The sequence below is a fragment of the Trachypithecus francoisi genome, unplaced genomic scaffold (assembly GCF_009764315.1).
Source record: "Trachypithecus francoisi isolate TF-2019V2 unplaced genomic scaffold, Tfra_2.0 Lachesis_group5, whole genome shotgun sequence".
In the NCBI taxonomy this organism is placed as follows: Eukaryota; Metazoa; Chordata; class Mammalia; order Primates; family Cercopithecidae; genus Trachypithecus; species Trachypithecus francoisi.
In genome coordinates this window covers 94,105,274-94,129,479 of record NW_022681470.1, presented here as the reverse complement: position 1 = coordinate 94,129,479, position 24,206 = coordinate 94,105,274, and the positions used below count along the sequence as shown (strand labels likewise).

The window sequence follows — 24,206 nt, the reverse complement described above, 5'->3', positions numbered from 1 at the left end:
AGATTAAAAAAACTGATAGAGATCAAGCCATAGCCTAAATATCAACCCATGGTTTATGTACCAATTACAATGGAAAAAAATGTATCTTTACAATGAAAAGATTTGGTGGATACCACCTTAACTAAATAATCAAACATGGCACCATCAACTCTGGGACAATAAGTGGGATGCAAAAAGAAGTATAAAGTATCACATATATAATATTCCTGCTATAATTTTTAAATTTTAGTTTTATTTATTTTTATTTTTGTAGAGACTGGAACTCATTATGTTGCCCAGGCTGGTCTTGAACCCCAGGCCTCAAGTGATCCTCCAGCCTCAGCCTCCCAAAATGTTAAGATTACAGGCATAAGCCATCTCTCCCAGACCTCTGCCAAGACTTTTTTAAACCTAAATCTAATCATGAAGATAGGATCAAAGAAATCCAAAATGAAGGGCATTCTAAAAGATAACAAAAGCCTGAGTTTTTTTTTTTTTTTTTTTTTAGACGGAGTCTCACTCTGTCGCCCAGGCTGGAGTGCAGTGGCGCTATCTTGGCTCACTGCAAGCTCCGCCTCCCTGGTTCACGCCATTCTCCTGCCTCAACCTCCCGAGAAGCTGGGACTATAGTCGTCCGCCATCACGCCCGGCTCATTTTTTGTATTTTTAGTAGAGACGGAGTTTCACCATGTTAGCCAGCATGGTCTTGATCTCCTCACCTCATGATCTGCCCACCTCGGCCTCCCATAGTGCTGGGATTACAGGCATGAGCTGCCACGCCTGGCCAAGCCTGAGCTCTTAAAAAATGGCCAGGCATGGTGGCTCAGACTTGTAATCCCAGCACTTTGGGAAGCTGGGGCGGGTGGATCACTTGAGGTCAGGAGTTTGAGACCAGCCTGGTCAATATGGTGAAACTCCGTTTCTACTAAAAATACAAAAATTAGCCAAGCATGGTGGTGGGCACCTGTAATCTCAGCTACTCGGGAGGCTGAGACAGGAGAATTGCTTGAACTCCATCATAAAACAACAACAAAAAAAGTTTATATTATTTTCTCTTTTTTTGAGACAGCGTTTCAAAAAAAACACTTTGTCACTTAGGCTGGAATGCAGTGGCACGAACACAACTCACTGCAGTCTCGGACCCCTGGGCTCAAGTGATCTGCTCACTTCAGTCTCATAAGTAGCTGGGACTACAGGTGTGCACCACTACTCCTGGTGTATTTTTATTTTATTTATTTATTTATTTATTTATGAGGCAGAGGTTTGCTCTGTCACCCAGGCTGGACTGCAATGGCGCAATCTCAGCTCACTACAACCTCTGCCTCCGGGGTTCAAAGGATTCTTCTGCCTCAGCCTCCCAAGTAGCTGGGATTACAGGCACCTGCCACCATGCCCAGGTAATTTTTGTATGTTTAGCAGAGACAGGGTTTCGTCATGTTGGTCTGACTGGTCTTGAACTCCTGACCTCCAGTAGTCCACCTGCCTTGGCCTCCCAAAGTGTTAGGATTACAGGCGTGAGCCACTGCGCCTGGCCTGAATTCTTAAATTTTTAGTAGAGACAAGGTCTTACTATGTTGCCCAGGTTGGTCTTGAACTCCTGGGCTCAAGCAATCCTCCAGCTCCAGCCTCCCAAAGTGCTGGGATTACAGACATGAGCAATTGCACCTGGCCCACTTCATTTTTATTCTATTGTATGATATTACAATAGTAGATACATGTCAGTATACATTTGTCAAAACCCATAGAATGTATACCACCAAGAGTGAACCCTAAAGTAACTACAGACTTTGGGTAATAATGGTATGTCAATGTAGGTACATGGATCATAACACATGTATCACAACAGTGTGGTGCAATAGTGGGCAGGTTGTGTGTATGAAGAACAGGGTGCATATGAAAACTCTGTACTTTCCACTCAATTTTGCTGTGAAACTGAAACTGCTCTAAACATAAGTTTATTACTAAAACTGCTAATGACAAAATAGCCAGCCCACAATAATATCCTGGCTTCACATCTTCCAAGAATGCATACATATACTAAACTGAACGATGTTCTTAAAAATGCTTAAAGAATAAACTGTTTTCTTCCTACTTATTTCTGTGAGAGGAAGAGCTAGTTCTAACATAAATAAAGTGATATTTCAGTCCATTTTCAGATCAAATATTTTGTATGACCAGAGACACTTACAAATCACTGATATAAGAAATCAAATTATGTCAAAAGATCATAATCTTCCATTTTTAAATCTTTAATCAAGAAAAAGCACAAAAGTAAAAAACAGAAGTGTGGTGTTATGACATATATAAATATAAATATATATATATATATAGGCTTTCATCCATGATTCCTGGCTCTTAACTCCCATAGTCCCTGTTACAATGTTGGGGCACTTTAAGTCTCGGGAGCAGGCCTCAGGAGATAGAATCTCTCTCTGACCTTCTCCTGTCTTCCTTTTACCTAACCTAAGGCAGGACGCTAATCTGATTGTGGGCCAAGAAAACCTTCATTCCAGAGACGGTCCTGCCCCATACCCTAGAGAAAGGAATGTGACACAGAGAGGTCAAGAAGTCTAGACAGGACATGCTGGGTTTATATCCTGTACATTTTGTCCAATCACATTTCTACATGGCTGTCAATGATACCTATGAAGCCTCCATAAAAAATCAAAAAGAGGCCAGACACAGTGGCTCACACTCGTAATCCCAACACTTTGGGAGGCCGAGAAAGCTGGATCACCTGAGGTCAGGAGTTCGAGACCAGCCTGGCCAAATCCCATCTTTACTAAAAATATAACAATTAGGCAGGGTGTGGTGGCTCACACCTGAAATCCTAGCACTTTGGGAAGCCGAGGTGGGTGGACTGACTGAGTTTAGGAGTTCGCGACCAGACTGGGTAACACGGTTGCAGTGAAAAGAAAGAAAGATCAGACTGTTACTCTGTCTAGTAGAAAGGGAAGACATAAGAAATTCCATTTTGACCTGTACCTTGAAAAATTGCTTTGCTGAGATGCTGTTAATTTGTTTTTTTTTTTTTTTTTTTTTGAGACGGAGTCTCGCTCTGTCTCCCAGGCTGGAGTGCAGTGGCCGGATCTCAGCTCACTGCAAGCTCCGCCTCCCGGGTTCACGCCATTCTCCTGCCTCAGCCTCCCGAGTAGCTGGGACTACAAGCGCCTGCCACCTCACCCGGCTAGTTTTTTGTATTTTTTAGTAGAGACGGGGTTTCACCGTGTTAGCCAGGATGGTCTCGATCTCCTGACCTCGTGATCTGCCCGTCTCGGCCTCCCAAAGTGCTGGGATTACAGGCTTGAGCCACCGCGCCCGGCAGATGCTGTTAATTTGTAACTGCCCCAGCCACTTTGCTCCAACCTTGTGCTTACAGAAACATGTGTTGTATGGAATCAAGGTTTAAGGGCTCTAGGGCTGTGCAGGACATGCCTTGTTAACAAAAGGTTTACAAGCAGTATGCTTGGTAAAAGTCATCGCCGTTCTCTAGTCTCAATAAACCACGGGCACAATGCACTGCGAAAAGCCGCAGGGACCTCTGCCTTGGAAAGCCGGGTATTGTTCAAGGTTTCTCCCCATGTGATACTCTGAAATATGGCCTCGTGGGATGAGAAAGACCTGACCAGCCCCCAGACCGACACCCATAATGCGTCTGTGCTGAGGTGGATTAGTAAAAGAGGAAAGCCTCTTGCAGTTGAGATAGAGGAAGGCCACTGTCTCCTTCCTGCCCCTGGGAACTGAATGTCTTGGTATAAAATCTGATTGCACATTTGTTCAATTCTGAGATAGGAGAAAAACTGCCCTATGGTGGGAGGCGAGACATGTTGGCAGCAATGCTGCCTTGTTATTCTTTACTCTGCTGAGATGTTTGGGCAGAGAGAGACATAAATCTGGCCTACGTGCACATCCAGGCATAGTACCTTCCCTTGAACTTAATTATGACATAGATTCTTTTGCTCACATGTTTTCTTGCTGACTTTCTCCCTATTATCACCCTGCTCTCCTACCACATTCCTCTTGCTGAGATAATGAATATAATAATCAATAAAAGCTGAGGGCACTCAGAAACCAGTGCCGGTACAGGTCCTTGGTATGCTGAGTGCCAGTCTCCTGGGCCCACTGTTGTTTCTCCATATTTTGTCTCTGTGTTTTATTTCTTTTCTCAGTCTCTCACCCCACCTGACGAGATACACCCACAGGTGTGGAGGGGCAGGCCACCCCTTCACACGGTGAAACCCCATCTCTACTAAAATACAAAAAATTAGCCAGGCAAGGCGACGTGTGCCTGTAGTCCCAGCTACTCGGGAGGCTGAGGCAGGAGAATTGCTTGAACCTGGGAGGCAGAGGTTGCAGTGAGCTGAGATGGTGCCACTGCACTCCAGCCTGGGCGACAGAGCACGACTCCGTCTTAAAAAAAAAAAAAAAAAAAAATTAGCTGGGCATGCTGACAGGTGCCTGTAATCCCAGTTACTCCGGAGGCTGAGGCAGGAGAATCACCTGAACCTGGGAGGCAGAGGCTGCAGTGAGCCAAGATCGTACCATTGTACTCCAGCCTGGTTAACAAGAGCGAAACTCCATCTCAAAAAAACAAACAAAAACACAAAAAACAAAACTCAAAAAGAAAGGTTCAGAGAGTTTCTGGATAGCTGAATATGTGGAGGTTCCTGGGGGGGGTGCGCCTAAGGAGGGAATGAAAGCTCCATGCTCCTTCCCCAATGTATGTCTTCATCTATATCTTCTGCAATACCCTTTATAACAAACCAGTAAATGGAAGTGCATGTTTCCTTGAGTTTTGTGAGCCATTTCAGCAAATTAGTCAAACCCAACTTGAAGCTGGTTGGTCAGAAGTTCTGGAGAGCCAGAGTTGTGACTAGTCTAAGGGAGGGTGGCAGTCTTGGGAACTGAGCACCCAACCTACAGGATCTGACACTATATCCAGGAAAACAGTGTCAGAATTGAATTGGAGGACACTCAGCTGGTGCCTATTGCTTGATGTATGGGAAAACCCTCATACCTTTAGTTACAGAAGTCTTCTGTGTTTTGTTTTCTTTTTTTAATTTTATTTAAAAAAAGTTTTTTCAAAACCAGCAGTTTGCTCTTACAGACTTCTTTGTTGATGGTTATTGTGATGTGACAGCAGAGGAAAAACACAGTCTGAGAGGTTTTCCCTAAGCAAGAAATAAAACTTGAGTTTTATTTAGCAGAAAAGTTGATAATTATATTTCTGCTCTAGCAGACTCTGTTCCAAAATTATGACTGAATTAGATGTGTCCCAAAGTGTATTTCCACTTTCTCATTTCTGCTGACAGAATGTTGATTTTTTTTTTTTTCCTTAACAGCTATTATCACCTAGATTAATGACCATTATTTCCACAACCTGTCTTATGGCTAAAGTGTGGCTATGCAATTTAAATTGTAGCCTAAAAATTTATATAAATGTGAGTTTGAAGTCTTCTTACAAAGAAGGAGCATGGGCTGGGCACGGTGGCTCACGCCTGTAATCCCAGCACTCTGGGAGGCCAAGGAGGGCGGATCACCTAAGGTCAGGAATTCAAGACCAGTCTGGCCAACATGGTGAAACTCTGTCTCTACTAAAAATACAAAAAATTAGCTGGGCATGGTGGCGGGCACCTGTAATCCCAGCTACTCGGGAGGTTGAGGCAGGAGAATCGCGTGAACCTGGAAGGCAGAGGTTGCAGTGAGCTGAGATCCCGCCATTGCACTCCAGCCTGGGCAACAAAAGTGAAACTCCATCTCAAAAAACAAACAAACAAACCAGAAAACAAAAAACAAAGAAGGAGCATGCTTTTCCTCCTCTTTTCTGTCTGTAACAAACATAGCATGGCTGGACTCTAGTAGCTATCATGGAACACGAAGCAATCTTAGGAATGCATAATTAGTACTGAGATAGAAGGAAAAAAGGAGCCTCGGTCCCTGAAGACATTGTGAAGGTACCATTATGAACTCTGAACCACGTACTTCACAACTTCTCTTAAATTAAAAAAATAGTTAAGTGCCTATCTTTTTATTTTTTATTTTTATTTTTATTTTTTTTGAGACGGAGTCTCGCTCTGTTGCCCAGGCTGGAGTGCAGTGGCCGGATCTCAGCTCACTGCAAGCTCCGCCTCCAGGGTTTACGCCATTCTCTCGCCTCAGCCTCCCGAGTAGCTGGGACTACAGGCGCCCGCCATCTCGCCCGGCTAATTTTTGTATTTTTTTAGTAGAGACGGGGTTTCACAGTGTTAGCCAGAATGGTCTCGATCTCCTGACCTCGTGATCCGCCCGTCTCGGCCTCCCAAAGTGCTGGGATTACAGGCTTGAGCCACCGCGCCCGGCCGTGCCTATCTTTTTAAAGTCTTGGTTGTTTGAGATGATTTATTATTATTATAATTAGTTAAACTTAAGCTTCATTAGTAAAATGTTTTCATGACCTAAGAAGCACGTACAGAGTATAAAAATTTTGTGATACCTACCTCAGTGACAAATGAATAAAAATCTTTTAAATGCAAAATAAAGTGGCATGGTTTACATGTCAATTACTTTACCACCACCAAATGAGATGTATCTCTAAAATCTAAGGTTTCCTCTTTCAATCCTACTCGGCTTTTTGTCTAAATTCAGATATTCATGACTTTTTGATAGAAACTGAGAGAGATTTTGCCACTAGTCATTCATTCCATTTATTTTCCACCCTGCTACTGGAGTTATCTTAAATAAACCTACGCCTTTCACATCCATCCCCCCAAACTCATTTTTGATTTCCTATAGCAAAATAGCATAAAAATTTTTTTTTTTGGAAATGGAGTTTCACTCTTGTTGCCCAGGCTGGAGTGCAATGGTGTGATCTCAGCTCACCACAACCTCTGCCTCCGGGGTTCAAGCGATTCTCCTGCCTCAGCCTCCCAAGTACCTGGGATTACAGGCATGTGCCACCACACCCGGCTAATTTTGTATTTTTAGTAGAAATGGGGTTTCTCTATGTTGGTCAGGCTGGTCTCAAACTCCCAACCTCAGGTGATCCACCCACCTCGGCCTCCCAAAGTGCTGGGATTACAGGCATGAGCCACCACTCCCATCCAAAACAAAATATCTTAAAGTTAACTAAACATCTCAAAGTCCATGGTTGTATGTCCCTTATCATATAATGTTTATTTACCATAGCGCCACTACATTTCAGAGCCCTAAACTTTCCAAGTTGTTTTGATATGTGAAAACTCTGTATCCTAGGATGTGCCTTTTTACACGCTGTTCTGACTAGAATATCCTTCTCCATCTGGTAAACTACTACCAAACCTCTAAATCCTAACTCAACCAGAAAATATTTCTTAATTGATAATAATTTGCTATCCCTTTGATGCTTTAAAAATTCTCAGAGTGCTTATTAAGTTGTAATCTGCCAAGATAATATGAAGTTCTTAAAAGCGAGGCAAATATTTTATTCATCTGATAAAATTCATGGAACACAGCGTCCCATCAATAAAAAATAAAGTCACCAATATAAAAAATGAAGTCACCAATATCATTTTAGTTAGAGCCATTTTTTGCTTAAGTTAATAAGCATCATTAGGGCTGGGCGCTATGGCTCATGCCTGTAATCCCAAGCACTTTGGGAGGCTGAGGCGGGTGGATCACGAGGTCAGGAAACCTAGACCATCCTGGCTAACATGGTGAAACCCCGTCTGTATTAAAAATACAAAAAATTAGCTGGGTGTGGTGGCAGGGCCTGTAGTCCCAGCTACTCAGGAGGCTGAGGCAGGAGAATGGTGTGAACCCTGGAAGCAGAGTTGGCAGTGAGCCGAGATCGTGCCACTGCACTCCATCCAGCCTGGGTGACAGAGCGAGACTCCGTCTCAAAAAAAAAAAAAAAAAGAAACGCATCATTAGAATCTCAATCTAGTGGCCGGGCGCGGTGGCTCAAGCCTGTAATCCCAGCACTTTGGGAGGCCGAGACGGGCGGATCACGAGGTCAGGAGATTGAGACCATCCTGGCTAACCTGGTGAAACCCCGTCTCTACTAAAAAAAAAATACAAAAAACTAGCCGGGCGAGGTGGCGGGCGCCTGTAGTCCCAGCTACTCAGGAGGCTGAGGCAGGAGAATGGCGGGAACCCAGGAGGCGGAGCTTGCAGTGAGCTGAGATCCAGCCACTGCACTCCAGCCTGGGTGACAGAGCAAGACTCTGTCTCAAAAAAAAAAAAAAAGGAATCTCAATCTAGTAAGGCAGAGAGAAGATAATGATCAGAAAGACAATTAGTCTCATACAACATAAGACAGTACAGTGAACACTGATATTTGTGTATGTTACTTTTGTATGGATTTTCCCCCACATCAGAAAGGGTAATGTATTGACCTTAACACAAAGTTTGAGGGAGGCGTACCTCACACGAGCGCAAAAACACAATCATCATGCTTATTAAATACAAAATAATCTATATTGTTTTTTGATAGTCAAAGTATTTTTTCAAACGTGGAAGAAAAAGGGATGTTAGCTAATAGGTACTACTACTTACTCTGTAGTTTTGTAAACGTCAGAATACAGCCCTGCTTTCTGATACTTCTTCTTTGGGGGACGTGGGGGCTTCTTTTCCCTTGGGATGAGAGAAAGCACAGGCTGCAAGGTACTTTCAGGTTCAGGAGGTTTAGCTGGGGTTTCAGGAGGACTGGGAATCTCAACTGGTGCTTCATTAAAGCTAGAAAGAGAAGTTTAAAGATAATTTTATTGTGAAAAAAATGTTTTCCTACAAATAATTGTCTACTTAAAAAAATCACAGCAATTAAAAAAAGAGATACAGGGACTTCCTTATCTGGCCATGTTTAAATAACTGGTACGAGACTTCACCTGACAAGAAGTAACAGAAACATGGTAGTCTACTAGATACTTAGAGAAAATTTTATTTTAGTTTAGTTTTTGAGTCGGAGTCTTGCTCTGTCACCCAGGCTGGGGTGCAGGGGCACAATCTTGGCTCGCTACAACTTCCGCCTCCTGAGTTCAAGTGATTTCTTCTGCCTCAGCCTCCCGAGTAGCTGGGATTACAGGGGCACGCCACTACGCCCAGCTAAGTTTTGTATTTTTAGCAGAGACAGGGTTTCGCCATGTTGGCCAGGCTGGTCTTTAACTCCTGACCTCAAGTGATACGCCCGCCTCGGCCTCCCAAGTGTTGGGATTATAGGCGTGAGCCACCATGCTTTGCATGAGAAAAATTTAAAAGACGATTATTATCAGATATTGGACAACAGTTAGTGCAGCACTGTGATCCCTGAGAAATCTGAAAAAAATGCGGTGAGTTACACAACCACCTTGCCTTTCTTTTCTGTTTTTCTTTTTGTTTTTTGAGATGGAGTCTCACTCTGCTGCCCAGGTTCGAGTGCAGTGGCACAATCTTGTCTCACTGCAACTTCTGCCTCCTGGGTTCCAGAGATTCTCCTGCCTCAACCTCCTGAGTAGCTCGGATTACAGGCGCCTGTCACCACATCTGGATGATTTTTGTATTTTTAGTAGAGACAGGGTTTCACCATGTTGGACAGGCTGGTCTCAAACTCCTAACATCAGGTAATCCGCCTACCCAAAGTGCTGGGATTACAGGCATGAGCCACTGCGCCCAGCCCCACCTTGCCTTTCTTTTCTTTTCTTTTCCTTCCTTTTCCCTTTCCTGTCTCTCTCTCTCTCTCTCTCTCTCTCTCTCTCTCTCTCTCTCTTTCTTTTTGTGAGATGGAGTCTTGCTCTGTCTCCCAGGCTGGAGTGCAGTGGTGTGATCTCAGCTCTCTGCTGCTGGGCTCAAGTGATTCTCCTACCTCAGCTTCCTGAGTAGCTGGGATTACAGGTATGTGCCACCACACCCAGCTTATTGTTTTTTTTGTATTTTTAGTAGAGATGGGGTTTTACCATGCTGCCCAGGATGGTCTTGAACTCCTGATCTCAGGTGATCTGCCCACCTCAGCTTCCCAAAGTGTTGGAATTACAGGCGTGAGCCATTACACCCAGACCCCACCTTGCCTTTCTAAGAATGACTGTGGTACAGAAGTAGAAACCAAGCAAAGAATGGCCAAACTGATACATCCCTTGAAAAGGGATATATCAGAGTACAGAGGGACTGAGATAGCTGGAATCTGTGGAACTGAGTACCAGAATGGAAAAAGCTACAGAGAATTATAAATCTAGAAATCTAACTATGGGTGTCTCTTTCAGTATACTGCTAAACACTACGTTGTGCATGTGAAGGGTAAAATTCCATATGGCTGAACAAAGAACTACCAGAAAACTGTAACCTGAGCAATTCACACAACTTACATATGATGGCAGATACCCAGATTCCATTAGGCAAAGTAGAAAAACATTGTTCAACAATAGGTGACATTAAACAGTAAGCTAAGAGAGTAATGTTATCCACTGTTAGAGGGCTTAATTATCCTGACATAAAGACCAGCCTTAGCTAAGTTTAAAAACAATATTCATAAGAATCCAAACTGATCCATAAGTAACTTAACTGCCTACCAAAATAAAATTGAATATTTGTAAAGGAAACCAACAAAAACCAGACATACAATAATGCGACATCACAATGTCTTGCATCCAGTAATAAATTCCTACATATGCCAAAATGCAGGAAAATGTGAACCAGGAGAAAAATCATTCAGTAGAAACAGCAATAGAAATAGAAATCACAAAGACAGAAAAGAAAATAACTTTGAGGTACTACTCTACAAGCATAAATCAGGAATTTAGAAGAAAATATAAACAGAATGAGGAGAAGAATGGAAGACTTAACAACAACAAAAGGAATATTGATAATTGATAAATACCAAATCTGAAATGAGAAACTGGAGGGTACTTAACAGCAAATAAGGCACTGGAGATCAGTGAACTTGAAGACAGCAATAGAAACAACATAAACTGAGACACAGAGATTAAAGGAAAGAATAAATTAGTAGAGAATATAATACTAACAGAATCTTAGAATCTCAGGAAAGGAGAAAACTTAATACTAAAAACAACTGAACACTCGGAAAACAACAAAAACCAGATATACAATGATGTAACGTTCACAATATAAAAAATTCACCATGAAAAAAATTGAGAATTATGGCTAAAAAGTTTCCCAAATTGATAAAAAGTATAACCTCAGAGTTAGAAGAAACTAAGCAAACCACAGGCAGGATAAATAAAACAAATAAGGTATAGTATATCATAATAAACTTGCTAAAAACTATTGATGAAGAAAACAAAAGAAGCTAAATAGGCCGGGTGCAGTCCAGCATTTTGGGACGCCGAGGCGGGCGGATCACAAGGTCAGGAGATCATGATCATCCTGGCTAATATGGTGAAACCCCATCTCTACTAAAAATACAAAAACAAAAAATTAGCCAGGCATGGTGGTGGGCACCTGCAGTCCCAGCTATTCGGGAGGCTGAGGCAGGAAAATGGTGTGAACCCGGGAGGCAGAGCTTGCAGTGAGCTGAGATCATGCCACTGCACTCCAGCCTGGGAGGCCAAAAACAAACAAAAAGAAGCAGCTGAAGAAAAAGCACATCTTATAAAAAGGCGCAGAGCACAGTGGCTCAAGCCTGTAAACCCAGCACTTTGTATGTCTGATGCAGGAGTATTGCTTGAGCCCAGGAATTCAAGACCAGTCTGGGCAACATAGCAAGACCCGTTTCTTAAAAAAAAAAAAAAAAGTTTAGATATCATATCCACAACAATGCAAACCAGAAGACAATGTAATGACATCTAAGAGTGCTAAAAGGAGAGGGAAAGGGGAAGCTTATCAAAATAGAAATCTAAATCAAACAAAAACATTAAAAAAATAAAAGATGTGCTTGATTCAGCAGCACATATACTAAAATTGGAACAATACAGACATTAGCATGGCCCTGGTGCAAGAATGACATGCAAACTTGTGAAGCATTCCATATTTTTAAACAAAGCATTTTACTTAAAAAATAATACAGGTGATTCTTGTTCCAGACAAAAATGAAACAGATGTATATCTACCTCTCATTTTACTAAGTACAACTAAAAGCTCTGGAAATTATCTATAATACAAACATAAGCAAACATACTGGCAATGACCAGGCAGGAAGTTTCCCAGATACTTGATTTGCCTCATATGTACAGATTAAATTAAGTTTCCCTATTATTAAGGACAAGGCAAATATATAATTTCATCATATATGTTCAGTATCATAATAGAGGTCCTAGCCAGTGCAAAAAGGCCAGAAAAAGAAAACAACATTGAAAAGGAAGATTTACAAACTATCTCTACTCACACATTATTTGACTGTCTATACAAAAACACCCAAAGACTCTACAAAAGAGAAAGTACTACAATTAGTGAATTACACAATAATGTTGAGGAATCCAAGGTCAAATTCAACCGTATTTCTATGTTCTATCAATAAGAAAATTGAAATCAAAATTAAACAACGCTACTTACAACAATAGAAAAGTAGCCAGGCAGGGTGGCTCACTCCTATAATCCCAACACTGTGGGAGGATGAGGCGGGCAGATCACCTAAGGTCAGGAGTTTGAGACCAACCTGGTGAACATGGTGAAACCCCGTCTCTCCTTAAAATACAAAAATAAGCTGGGTATGGTGGCATGCAACTGCAGTCCCAGCTCCTCAGGAAGCTGAGGCAGGAGAATCACTTGAACCCAGGAGGTGGAGGTTGCATTAAGCCAAGATGGCAACGCTGCACTCCAGCCTGGGCAACAGAATGAGACTCCATCTCAAAAACAAACAAACAAACAAACAAACAAACAAAAAAAAAGAAAAGCATTAAATGCTTAGATACATATCAAACAAAATAATACAGAACTCTAATTTCTTTATAAATTTATAAACATAAGTATAAATTTAAAAGAAAACCAAAATATAAATCTAACGAAATACATGCTGTACATAAGAGTATAAACAAAACAATGAATTTTAAAAAAAGGCCAGGCACGGTGGCTCATGCCTGTAATCCCAGCACTTTGGGAGGCCAAGGCAGGTGAATTACTTGAGGTCAGGAGTTCGAGGCCAACCTGGCCAATATGGTGAAACCCCATCTCCAAAATATAAAAATTAGCCAGGCATGCTGCCGGGCACCTGTAACCTCAGCTACTCAGGAGGCTGAGGCAGGAGAATCACTTGAGCCCAGGCGGTGGATGTTGCAATGAGCCAAGATCACTCTACTGCACTTCAGCCTGGGTGACAGAGCAAGGCTCCATTTTATAAAAAAAAAGAAAAAAGAAAAAAATTAAAAATAAAAGATAATCTAAAATAAATGGAGTGATATACCACGTCCATGGATGTCCATGGAATGAAACACTGAATGTCATTAAGATGGCAATTTCTAAGCCGGGTGTGGTGACTCATGCCTGTAATTCAAGCACTTTGGGAGGCCAAGGCGGGAGGATCACAAGGTCAGGAGATCGAGACCATCCTGGCTAACATGGTGAAACCCCGTCTCTATTGAAATACAAAAAATTAGCTGGGTGTGGTGGCAGGCGCCTGTAGTCCCAGCTACTCGGGAAGCTGAGGCAGGAGAATGGCGTGAACCTGGGAGGCAGAGTTTGCAGTGAGCTGAGATTGAGCCACTGCACTCTAGCCTGGGAAACAGTGAGATTCCATCTCAAAAAAAAAAAAAAAAAAAAGATGGCAATTTCTGTCCAGGCTTGGCAGCTTTCACCTGTAATACCAGCACTTGGGGAGGCTGAGGCAGGAGGATCACTTGAGCCCAGAGGTTGGAGACCAACCTAGGCAACACAGACCCAATCTTTGCAAAAAATTTTAAAAAACTAGCCAGGTGTGGTGGCTTACACTTGTAGTCCCAGCTACTGAAGAGACTAAAGTGGGAAGATTGCTCAAACCCAGGAGGTCAAGGATGACAGTAAACCATTGCACTCTAGCCTGGGCAACAGAGGAAGACTCTGTGTCTTAAAAAAAAAAATTGGTGATTGCAATTTTCCCCCAAACTGATCTATAGATCTAACACAATCTCAAGTACCAACAGAGGTTTTTTTGTTTGTTTGTTTTTGAGAAAATGCCAAGATAATTCACAAATTGCCATGGAAACACAAAAACTAAGGCCGGGCGTGGTAAATCACGCCTGTAATCTCCAGCACCTTGGGAGGCTGAGGCGGGCGGATTATGAGGTCAGGAGATCGAGACCATCCTGGCTAACACAGTGAAACCCCGTCTCTACTAAAAATAGAAAAAATAGCCGGGCATGGTGGTGGGCGCCTGTAGTCCCAGCTACTCGGGAGGCTGAGGCAGGAGAATGGCGTGAACCCAGGAGGTGGAGCTTGCAGTGAGCCGAGTTCATGCCACTGCACTCCGGCCTGGGCGACAGAGCAAGACTCTTGTCTGTCTCAAAAAAAAAAAAAAAAAAAAAAAAAATTAAAAAAACATTGGACGATTTATCTAATTTCAAGAGTTACTGTAAATGTAATCAGCACAATGTGATACTAGCTACACAAAAGAAATGAAGAACAGAATAGAGTACAGAAATAAACACACATGACTAATTTTTTTTGAAAAACTGTGGTAAAATGCACATACCAAAACATTTACCTTTTAAACCATTTTTAAGTGTTCTAGACAGTTCAGTGACATGAAAATACATTCACATTGTTGTACGACTATCACCAGTATCCATCCTCCTCTACATCTTTTTCATCCTCCCAGACAGAATAACTGACCCTATTAAAGAAACACTCTATTCCATCCTCCCTCCAACCCCTAATAACCAATATTCTACTTTCTGCCTGTATGAATTTGTCTATTCCAGGTTCTCATACTAGTGAAACCATAAAATATATGTCCATTTGTGTCTGACTTACTTCATTTTTATTTTTTCTTTTTTGACTCAGAGTCTCATTCCATCCACCAGGCTGGAGGGCAATGGCACGATCTCGGCTCGCTGCAACCTCTACCTCCTGGGTTTAAGCAATTCTCCTGCCTCAGCCTCCCGAGTAGCTGGGATTACAGGGGCACACCACCACGCCCAGCTAATATATATATATTTTTTGAGATGGCATCTTGCTCTCGTCGCCCAGGTTGCAGTGCAATGACATGATCTTGTCTCACTGAAACCTTCGGGCCACCAATGTCTGCTAATTTTTGTATTTTTAATAGAGATGGGGTTTCACCATGTTGGCCAGGCTGCTCTTGAACTCCTGACCTCAGATGATTCACACGTCTCCGCCTCCCAAAATACTGGGATTACAGGCGTGAGCCACTGCATCCGGCTGCTAATGATTTTCTTAATAGCGACTGGGAACTTATCTACTGCCTCTTGGTTGGCAGAAGCAACTTCTCCTTTTATCTTGACTTTTTCTTTTTCTTTTTTTTTGAGACGGAGTTTCACTCTGCCACTGGGGCTGGAGTGCAGTGGCCTGGTCTCGGCTCACTGCAGCCTACGCCTCCTGGGTTCAAGCGATTTCTCCTGCCTCAGCCTCCTGAATAGCTGGGACTACAGGTACCCACTACCACACCTGGCTGTTTTGTTTTTTTAATACAGAAGGGTTTCATCATGTTGACCAGGCTGGTCTTGAACTCATGACTTCAAGTGATTGCCTGCCCCGGCCTCCCAAAATGCTGAGATTACAGGCATGAGCCACTGAGCTGGCTTTTTTTTTTTTGAGACGGAGTCTCGCTTCGTCACCCAGGCTAAAGTACAGTGGAGCGATCTTGGCTCACTGCAAGCTCTGCCTCCCAGGCTCAAGCAACTCTCCGTCTCAGTCTTCCGAGTAGCTGGGATTACAGGCACCTACCACCATGCTCGGCTAATTTTTGCATTTTTAGTAGAGACAGCATTTCGCCATGCTGGCTGGACTGGTCTTGAACTCCTGACCTCAGGTGATCTACCAGCCTCGGCATCCCAAAGTGGTGGGATTACAGGTGTGATCCACCACGCCCAGACAGGTATGTCTTTTTAAGGCAATCCTGCACCCACATAAAAACTGCATTTTCAGCCAGGCGTGGTGGCTTACACCTGTTATCCCAGCACTTTAGGAAGCCGAGGCAGGCGGATCACGAGGTCAGGAGATTGGGACCATTCTGGCCAACATGGCGAAATGCATGCCTACTGAAACGCAAAAAATGAGCTGGGCATGGTGGTAGTTCCAGCTACTGGGGAGGCTGACGTAGGGGAATTGCTTAAACCCGGGAGGCAGAGGTTGCAGTGAGCCAAGATCGTGCCACTGCATTCCAGCCTGGCGACAGAGCAAGACTGTCTAAAAAACAAACAAACAAACAAAAAACTCCTGCATTTTCAACACGAGATAAAAAGATATCCCGGAAAAAGTACAAAGTTTTCGCACTTGCTGGCACAGCTGCGGTGATGGCTTTGTGAAACTCCTTTTCTTTTTTCAAGTCCTTATGCTAGATTCATTTATTTTTCTTCTTTTCTTTTGAGACGGAGTCTCACTCTGTCGCTCAGGCTGTAAGGCAACGGCATGATCTCGGCTCACTGCAACCTCCACCTCCCGGGTTCAAGCAATTTTCCTTCCTCAGCCTCTGGAGTAGCTAGGATTACAGGTGCCTGCCATCACACCTAATTTTTTGTATTTTTAGTAGAGACAGGGTTTCTCCATGTTGGCCAGGCTGGTCTCTAACTCCTGACCCCATGATCCACCCACCTCTGTCTCCAAAAGTGCTGGGATTATAGGTGGGAGCCACTGTGTCCCACCCATTTATCTTGAAATGGTGGGCAATCACAGCTGCAGACCTCAATCTATGGTACATATCAAGCAGTTCAACTTTTTGTTTTCTTGTAATGTCAGGACTTTTCTCTTGTTCTTGGAAGCACTTCTAACACTACTAATCCCATTTCATAAAGGTCTCATAGGGTCATTCAAGGTTTATGGAAGCATAGTAAAAACAATGAGAACGCAAGAACTTCAAGAGATCACTTTGTACTGTGATATGCAATTTACCGGAAGGATTCCAGTAAACTGCTCACTTGGAGATGATTAGTGTCATATGACTTTGAAGTGGATTCTGGCAACACTTGAGTTCTTCATTGCAATAACAACAAGAGGTGGCTATGAAATTATTATAGCAGTACAGTATGTATTATAGTTTTTTTGTTTTCTTGGCTCACTGCGACCTCCGCCTCCTAGGTTCAAGCGATTCTCCTGCCTCAGCCTCCCAAGTAGCTGGGATTACAGGCATGCGCCACCATGCCCGGCTAATTTTGTATTTTTAGTAGAGACAGAGTTTCTCCATGTTGGTCAGGTTAGTCTCCAACTCCCGACCTCAGGGGATCCGCCTAACTTGGGCCTCCGAAAGTGCTGGGATTACAGGCATAAGTTACCATGCCTGGCCTATTACAGTTAATTTTATGATTTTTTTTTTTTTTTTTTTTTTTTTGAGACAGAGTCTCGCTCTGTCACCCGGGCTGGAGTGCAGTGGCCAGATCTCAGCTCACTGCAAGCTCCGCCTCCCAGGTTCACACCATTCTCCTGCTTCAGCCTCCCGAGTAGGTGGGACTACAGGCGCCTGCCACCTCGCCCGGCTAGTTTTTTGTATTTTTTAGTAGAGACGGGGTTTCACCGTGTTAGCCAGGATGGTCTTGATCTGCTGACCTCATGATCCGCCTGTCTTGGCCTCCCAAAGTGCTGGGATTACAGGCTTGAGCCACCGAATTTTATGAATAATGCTGTATGTCTTTGTTTACATTTCTCATAACTGAGAATGGCATCATGTATGGTTTGTGTTTGTAAATTCTGATAAATTTTAACTTTTTTTATTTGAGACAGTCTTGCTTTTTTGCCCAGGCTGGAGTGCAATGGCATGATGCTGGCTCACTGCAACCTTCGCCACCCAGAGTTCAAATGATTCTGCCTCAGCCTCACAAGTAGCTAAGGAGGACAGACACCCACCACCTCACCTGGCTGGTTTTCTTTTCTTTTTTTTTTTTTTATGAGACACAGCCTCACTCTGTGGCCAGGCTGGAGTGCAGTGGAGCAACATCGGTTCACTGCAATCTCCGCCTCCTGGGTTCAAGTTATTCTCCTGCCTCAGCCTCCTGAGTAGCTGTGATTAAAGGTGTGTGCCACCATGCCCGGCTAATTTTTGTATTTTTAGTAGAGACAGGGTGTCACCATATTGGCCAGGCTGGTCTCGAACTCCTGAACTCAAGTGATTCACCCACCTTGGCCTCCCAAAAGTGCTGGAATTACAGGCGTGGGCCACCACGCCCAGCCTAGGTTTGTTTGTTTGTTTGGAGACAGAGTCTTGCTCTGTCGCCCACGCTGGAGTGCAGTGGTGCGATCTTGGATCACTGTAGTTTCCCCCTCCTAGGTTCAAGTGATTTTCCTGCCTCAGCCTCCCAGGTAGTTGGGATTACAGGCACTCACCATCATGCAGGGCTACCTTTTTTTTTTTTTTTTTGAGGTGGAGTCTTGCTCTGTTGCCCAGGCTAAAGTGCAATGGTGCGATCTCAGCTCCCTGCAACCTTCGCCTCCCAGGATCAAGCGACTCTCCTGCCTCATCCTCCTGAGTAGCTGGGATTATAGGCATGTGCCACCATGCTTGACTAATTTTTTTTATTTTTAGTAGAGACAAGGTTTCACCATGTTGGTCAAGCTGGTCTTGCACTTCTGACCTCGTGATCTGCCTGCCTCGGCCTCTCAAAGTGCTGGGATTACAGGTGTGAACCACTGCACCCGACCACGGAGGGCTAATTTTTTAATTTTTAGTAGAGACAAAGTTCCACCATGCTGGCCAGGCTGGTCTCAAACTCCTGACCTCAGGTGATCCACCCACCTCAGCCTCCCAAAGTGCTAGGATGCGCCCGGCCTAATTTTTTTTTTTTTTTTTTGAGACAGAGTCTCACTCTTTCACCCGATTCCCAGGGAATTTCAAGTTACTGGGCACAATTTATTGAACAGTTCTTCTTTATTGATATGCCTCTGTTACCCAGCAAGCTTCCATATATGTGAAGGTCTGTTTCTTTTATCTATTCAGTTCCACACAACCTTAATACTCCATAGCTTGAAATTAAATCTTGGGAGAAATCCTTTATTTTATTCAGTAATTACATTTCCAGGTATATACCCTGATATAGTTTTTTTTTTGAGACAGAGTCTCACTCTGTCACCCAGGTTGGAGTGGTCTGATCTCAGCTCACTGCCACCCCTAGCTCTAAGGTTCAAGCAATTCTCCTGCCTCAGCCTCATGAGTAGCTGGGATTACAGGCATGCATCACCACACCTGGCTAATTTTCCTTTTCTTTTCTTTTCTTTTTTTGGGACACAGTCCTGCTCTTGTCGCCCAGGCTGGAGTGCAGTGGCTGGATCCCGGCTCACTGCAACCTCCACCTCCTGGGTTCAAGCAATTCTCCTGCAATTCTCCTGCCTCAGGCTCCTGAGTAGTTAGGACTATAGGCATCCGCCACCTAGCTAATTTTTGCACTTTTTAGTAGAGATGGAGTTTCGCCATGTTGGCCCGGCTGGTCTCAAACTCCTGACCTCAGGTGATCTGCCCACCTCGGCCTCCCAAAATGCTGTGATTACAAGCGTGAGCCACCATGCCTGGCCAATTTTTCTATTTTTAGTAGAGACGGGTTTTCACTATGTTGGCCAGGCTGGTCTTAAACTCCTGACCTCAGGTGATCCACCCACCTCGGCCCCCCAAATTGCTGGGATTACAGGCATGAGCCACTGCGCCCAGCCCCTGATACAGTTTGGATGTGTGTCCTGCTTACCTCTCATGCTGGAATGTAATCACCAGTATTGGTGTTGAAACCTGGTGGGAAGTGACTGGACCATGGGATGGGGGTGGTTTTCTCTTAAGTGGTTTAGCACCATCCCCTTGGATGCTATCATTGCCATAGTGAGTGAGTTCTGTTGAGATTTGGTGCTTTAAAATGTGTATGGCACTTGGTCCTTCTTCTTGCTCCTGCTCTGGCCCTGTAACCTATATACTCCCCATGACTGAAAGTTTCCTGAAGCCTCCCCAGAAGCCTAGGAGATGCCAGCATCATGCCTACCATACAGCCTGCAGGACCATGAACCAATTAAACTTCTTTTCTTTATAAATTATCCAGTCTCAGGTATTTATAGCAATGTGAGAACAAATTAATATAGTGCCTTAAGTCCGGGCACAGTGGCTCACGCCTGTAATCCCAGCACTTTGGGAGGCCAAGGCGGGTGGATCACCTGAGGTTAGGAGTTCAAGACCAGATTGACCAACATGGTGAAACCCTGTCTCTACTAAAAACACAAAAAAATTAGCTGGGCATTGTGGTGGGCGCCTCTAATCCCAGCTACTTGGGAGACTGAAGCAGGAGAACTGCTTAAACCCAGGAGGTGGAGGTTGCAGTGAGCTGAGATCATGCCACTGCACTCTAGCTTGGGTGACAAGAGCGAAACTCTGTCTCAAAAAAAAAATATATATATATATGTTGGAAACAGGCCCCCCAAAATCTGGCCATAAACAAAATCTCTGCAGCACTGTGACATGTTCATGATGTTCATGATGGCCATGATGCCTACGCTGTAAGGTTGTGGGTTTACTGGAATGACGGCAAGAAACACCTGGCCCACTCAGGGCGGAAAACCACTTAAAGGTGTTCTTAAACCACAAACAATAGCATGAGCGATCTATGCCTTAAGGACATGCACCTGCTGCAGATAACCAGTCAAACCCATCCCTTTATTTCAGCGGATCCCTTCGTTTCCCATAAGGGATACTTTTAGTTAATCTAATATCTATAGAAACAATGCTCATGACTGGCTTGCTGTTAATAAATACGTGGGTAAATCTCTGTTCAGGGCTCTCAGCTCTGAAGGCTGTGAGACCCCTGATTTCCCACTTCATACCTCTATATTTCTGTGTGTGTGTGTGTGTGTCTTTCATTCCTCTAGTGTCACTGGGTTAAGGGTCTCCCCGACCGAGCTGATCTTGGCATATATATATATATATATATACACACACACAAAATGCTTTAGTTTCCATATCCACCAGTGGACATTAGAGGAATATTAAAAGCAGGTTTTTTTGGGCAATAATCTCAAGTTGAAAATAATCCAAGAGTAAAATGGAAGAACTGTATTACACACAAACAATGAATTACAACACATTAAAACTACAACAGGATGCAATAACATACATAATTTAACATGAATATGTTGAGCAAAAAAAGGTGAGACACAATAGCATATGTCCTCTATAATTAATTTTTTTTGTTTGTTTTTGTTTTTTTGAGACAGGGTCTCACTCTGTCACCCTGGCTGGAATGCAGTGATGTGATCTTGGCTCACTGCAATCTCTACCTTCTGGGCTCAACTGATCCTCCGACTTGGTATCCTGAGTAGCTAGGACTACAGGTGTGTGCTACCACAACTGGCTAACTTTTTGTATTTTCAGTAGAGATGAGGTTTTGCCACGTTGCCTAAGCTAGTCTCAAACTCCTGGGTTCAAGTGATCCACATGCTCGGCTTCCAAAAGTGCTGAAATTACAGGCATGAGTCATGGCACCCAACCTGTATAATTAGATTTCCATGAAATTCAAGAAGAATAAGCTGTATTGTTTAGACCTGCACACATAAATAGTATTTTAAAAGGTAAATATGTGGTTACCTTAAAAGTCAGGAGACTGGTTATAGATTCTGGCAGAAAAGGAGTTTATGAACAGGGAAAGTATATGGTCAACTCTTGAATGAAGGTAATATGGGTATTACCTTTACAGAAAATTTACTTAGCTTATGTTATGTATTCTCTTGTTTGTCTCTTATTGGTTTTGTTTGCTTTTCGAGACAGGGTCTCATTTTGTCACCCAGGCTGCAGTGTGGTGGCACGATTATGGCTCACTGCAGCCTCGACCTCCTGGACAAGCTCAAGTAATCCCTCACACCTCAGCCTCCCTAGCAGCTGGAACTACAGGCACACATCAGCACATCCAGCTGATTTTTAAAGCTTTTTTTTTTGAGACAGGGTCTTGGAGTGCAGTGGCGTGATCTCAGCTTACTGCAACCTCCGCCTGCCAGGTTCAAGCAATTCTCCTCCCTCAGCCTCCCGAGTAGCTGGGATTACAGGCATGCGCCACCACACTCGGCTGATTTTTAAGTTTTTTGTAGAGATGGAGTTTCCCTATATTGCCCAGGGTGGTCTTGAACCCCTGGGCTCCAGCAATACCCCTGCCTCTGCCTCCCAAAGTGCTGGGACTATGGTTGTGACTCACCTCACCTGGCCTGTTTATGTAGTATTCTCTTTAGGTGTATCCTCTTCCGTTTGCAGTCCATATTCTCTTTAATGAGATGGGAATAATATTTTTCTTGAAAGTGTGGTAGAAGTTAAAGTTGGGTCTGATGCTGTCCTTCGGGCAAGACTTTAAATAATAGATTCAATTTATGCAATAGGAGTGCTCAGGTAATTTCTTTTGAGTATGTTTTGTTAAAATTATATTTTTCTAGGAACATGTCTGTTTCAACAGAGTTTTCCCATTTGATGGGCTTAAAGTTCTTACAGTAGTAAAATTTTAATCTCTTATATACACTTTATTTCTTCTTAAATCCCTAATTATTCCCTTTCTCATCCTATTGATCAGCTTTACCAGAAGTTTGTCTATTTTATTAGTTTTCAAAGAACTTTCGTCTTAAAGTGACTCTTAGTGTTATACACTGGCCTTATTTTATTAATTTAAGGTATATGTTTTATATTCTTCCAATACCATTTTCAGGCTCATTCACTTGTTCTTTTAATTTCCTATTCTCATAAAATTGTTTTTAGAGATAGGGTTTTGCCATTGCCCAAGCTGGTCTCAAACTCCTGGGTTCAACCAATCCTCCAGCCTCAGCCTCCAGAGTAGCTGAGACTACTGGTGTGGCTAGCAAGCTCTTATTTTTTCAGCCAGGTGTAGTGGCTCATGTCTGTAATCCCAGCACTTCGCAAGGCCAAGGCGGGCGGACCTGAGGTCCGGAGTTCGAGACCAGCCTGGCCAATATGGTGAAACTCCATCTCTACTAAAAATACAAAAATTAGCCGGGCATGGTGGTAGGCATCTGTAATCCCAGCTACTCCAGAGGTGGAGGCAGGAGAATCACTTGAACCCAGGAGGTGGAGGTTGCAGTGAGCCAAGCCATTGCACTCCAGCCTGGGCAACAGAGATACAGTCTCAACAACAACAACAACAACAACAACAAATATATATATATACACACATATAATATTTATATATGTTATACATTATTATAAGACATATTTTTAGAGACAAAGTCTCACTATAGTATATATGTATTTTTAGAGACAAAGTCTCTAAAATAATAATAATATATATTTTTAGAGGCAAGGTCACACTCTGTCACTGAGGCTGGAGTGCAGTGAAGGAACACAGCTCACTGCAGCCTCAACCTCTTGAGTGTAAGTGATCCTCCCACCTCAGGCTCCCAAGTAGCTAGAACCATAGACACGAACCACCACGCTCATTTAATTTTTAAATTTTTTGTAGAGACGGGCCAGGTGCGGTGGCTCACACTTGTAATCTTAGCACTTTGGGATGTCAAGTCGAGAGGATCACTTGAGTGCAGGAGTTCGAAACCAGCCTGGGCAATATAGTGAGACCCCGTGTCTACAAAAAACACAAAAATTAGCCAGGCCTGGTGGCACCCACCAGCCACTAGCAGGGAGGGATGTAGTCCCAGCCACTAGCAGGGAGGGATGGGGGTGGAGACACTTGAGCCTGGGAGGCGGAGGTTGCAGTGAACTGAGCTTGTGCCACTGTACTCCAGCCTGGGTGACAGAGCAAGACCCTGTCTGATAAATAAATAAATAAATAGCTTTTGTAGAGATAGGGTAGCTACAACCAGTCACGTTGCTCAGGCTGTCTTGAACTCCTGGCCTCAAGTGATCCTCCTGCCTTAGCCTCCCAAAGGGCTGGGATTACAGGTGTGAGCCACCACACCTGGCCTGATTTTATTTTATTTTATTTATTTATTTATTTTTTTATTTTTGAGACGGAGTCTCACTCTGTCGCCCGGGCTGGAGTGCAGTGGCCAGATCTCAGCTCACTGCAAGCTCCACCTCCCGGCTTCACACCATTCTCCTGCCTCAGCCTCCCGAGTAGCTGGGACTACAGGCGCCCGCCACCTTGCCCGGCTAGTTTTTTATATTTTTTAGTAGAGACGGGGTTTCACAGTGTTAGCTAGGATGGTCTTGATCTCCTGACCTCACGATCCGCCCGTCTCGGCCTCCCAAAGTGCTGGGATTACAGGCTTGCGCCACCGCGCCCGGCCCTGAT

General features: G+C 43.6%; 1 protein-coding gene and 2 non-coding genes across 3 annotated transcripts in view; 1 reads left to right on the top strand and 2 right to left on the bottom strand.

Annotated features, from left to right (window-relative positions):
* ASH1L (ASH1 like histone lysine methyltransferase) overlaps positions 1 to 24,206 on the bottom strand; it is a 233,924-nt gene that overhangs the window by 77,758 nt on the left and 131,960 nt on the right. The window contains 1 exon segment of the mRNA XM_033196131.1: positions 8,491 to 8,670. Coding sequence (XP_033052022.1) covers positions 8,491 to 8,670 — 180 coding nt within the window.
* LOC117077108 lies at positions 8,307 to 8,409 on the bottom strand. The gene has a single exon (XR_004434688.1). It is a non-coding gene; the product is annotated as a small nucleolar RNA U13 (small nucleolar RNA).
* LOC117076972 lies at positions 11,791 to 11,894 on the top strand. Its single transcript, XR_004434580.1, has one exon. It is a non-coding gene; the product is annotated as a U6 spliceosomal RNA (small nuclear RNA).